At 38.8% G+C, this 2,129-nt stretch overlaps 1 protein-coding gene across 5 annotated transcripts in view; it reads right to left on the bottom strand.

Annotated features, from left to right (window-relative positions):
• cux2b (cut-like homeobox 2b) overlaps window positions 1-1,267 on the bottom strand; it is a 104,919-nt gene extending 103,652 nt beyond the window's left edge. For 4 of the 5 annotated variants that reach the window (XM_017043048.2, XM_017043050.2, XM_017043049.2 and 1 more), the window contains exon 1: window positions 1,093-1,267. In XM_017043048.2, coding sequence (XP_016898537.1) covers window positions 1,093-1,155 — 63 coding nt within the window. In that variant the 5' untranslated portion in view covers window positions 1,156-1,267. Of the gene's footprint in view, window positions 1-599 lie in introns of all 5 variants that reach the window. The other variant, XM_025053056.1, reaches the window with a different exon arrangement.
• Between the last annotated feature and the right edge of the window lie 862 nt (window positions 1,268-2,129).

Genomic DNA, 2,129 nt, shown 5'->3' with positions numbered 1-2,129 from the left:
CTGCTGAACTGTGAACAGACTGTACATAGAACTACACACGGACGACAGTCCTCAAATATGAGACGAATTAAGTTCGTTATAAACAAAAGACAGAAAGAAAACACAATGAATTTCACAGAAATTAACTTCACTGTTTCTATTGGAGCCAAACGTTGAACTCTATGTACTTTATATGTCCTCAAACAGCTAATTTGTAGAAAAAATTAATACAATGCCCTGTACAAAGAACCGTACACGGACCAATGTACAACCTGCACTGCCACTCCACTGTTGTTTACTGTGCACATGTGCACATGAAAATGTACAGGTATTTACAGTATGTCTAAGACTAACTAATGTGCCTATATCTGTCATCTGGTATATATAATAATGTGCATTGTGCCTTTATACATAAATATAATATCAGTTACAAGAAAGAGAAACTGTCAGTTTTAGTGAACCAGCCAAACAGAGCTGCCCTAGAATGAACTTGACCCTGCAGGAAATGAATCCAGCACATGCACAACGAACCGGTTTGTGAGTTAAAGGAGAGTTAAAGGCATCAAAACCTGTTGTCATGAAATTAAGTAAAATAGTAGAAGAATTGGAGTAAAGCCTACTGGGAGATGAAGAAGCAGCAGAAGAAGAGACGAGCGTCGACACAAATCGCATCAGACAGACAGCGTTTACAGCACGGCAAAAGTTAGAGCTCCGTCCAAGAGCTGAGGAAATGAAAAGTTTCCTGTGGATGTCAGTGGAATGAAGAGTGGAGAATGAAAAGGAGAAAGTACAACACACCGGCGGAGGAGCAGCAGCAGCAGTGCTGTCCGCGGTGCTGATGCCACTTCAGTGTGTGAACACACCGCTACTGCTGCCGCTGCTGCTGCTGCTGCTGATCAATGATTGAACCGAACAAAGGCTCACACACACAGAGAGAGAGGGAGAGGGAGAGAGGGGAGAGCATGGGATCAATTCCCTGATAACTATCAATGCAAAGAAAACACCAGCGGCCACAGTCTGACGCTCGCACCGGCAGCCAGCGACTCATGGCCGGGGACGCAGCACTTAGACTGACCGCTGAAGCAGCGAGGGAAAGCGGGGGAAAGCACTAACCTGCAGCCGCCGTAGATCAAATTTCTTCCAATATTGAAACATCGATCCTACATCGGCGGCCATCTTCCTCTTCTGAGGAGAGTTTTTTCAGCGGCTGCAATAAATATGTGGGCTGGATTTTTGCCTCCTTCCTTCCTTCCTTCCTTCCTTCCTTCACCCCCCGCCCCTCCCCTTTTTTTTAAAAACAACTACCGGGGGGTTAAAAAAAACACTAGAGGCCTGACAAATGTTTTACAAGTCCCACAGCACGGTTTTAATCTGGAGCAACTAAAAAAAAATTAAAAACCGACAGCGTCCCTGCGTCTTCCACATAAACTCGACTGTTTCATTTGTGATTTGGCAAAGTTATCAATAGTGACGTCAAAAAAGTCCCGGGCTGATCGATAATGTCTGTAAAAGACACAAAAAAAGAAAAAAAATAATAAAGGTGCTGGTGGCTGTGTGGCCAAGAGAGTTGTTCACATTTGCTTTAAAATTATGTTTCATACGCTTAACAAATTAGTTGATTAATCGATAATCTGTTACAAAATAAATTGACATCTGTTTCTGAAAATCGACTAGTTGTATTGATTATTTTTTCTTCTTCTTCTTCTTTACATAAACTCATTCTTAAATGTTATATTTTTGCCATCTGTACTACATTAGTAGCATTTTTGTAATCATTAAAATAGTGAATTGATTGATAGGAAAATATTTAACTAATTTATTGCAAATTAAGCTTCAAATTTATTTGCTGACACCTAATATTGAATGTGTTTAAAATGAAAAAAAAAAACTTTTATTAAGAGTCTATTAGTCTATTTCTCATCCGTCCTTAATCTATCTATCTATCTATTTATCTATCTAATTTCTTATCAAATTATTGTTTTTAGTAAAGATAAAGTCATTCTTTATTAGCCCAATGACAAGTCAAATAAAATAAACACCAGACTTGTACGACATGTACTATATAATTTAAAACTTTCTGTACAGACATGTTATCATAAATACTAATCATTAGACTTTGGGTTTTTCAATAGTTAGTCGATTAATCAATG

The sequence above is a fragment of the Cynoglossus semilaevis genome, chromosome Z (genome assembly GCF_000523025.1).
Source record: "Cynoglossus semilaevis isolate Cse_v1.0 chromosome Z, Cse_v1.0, whole genome shotgun sequence".
Lineage (NCBI taxonomy): Eukaryota > Metazoa > Chordata > Actinopteri > Pleuronectiformes > Cynoglossidae > Cynoglossus > Cynoglossus semilaevis.
This window is presented reverse-complemented; position numbering and strand designations above follow the sequence as displayed.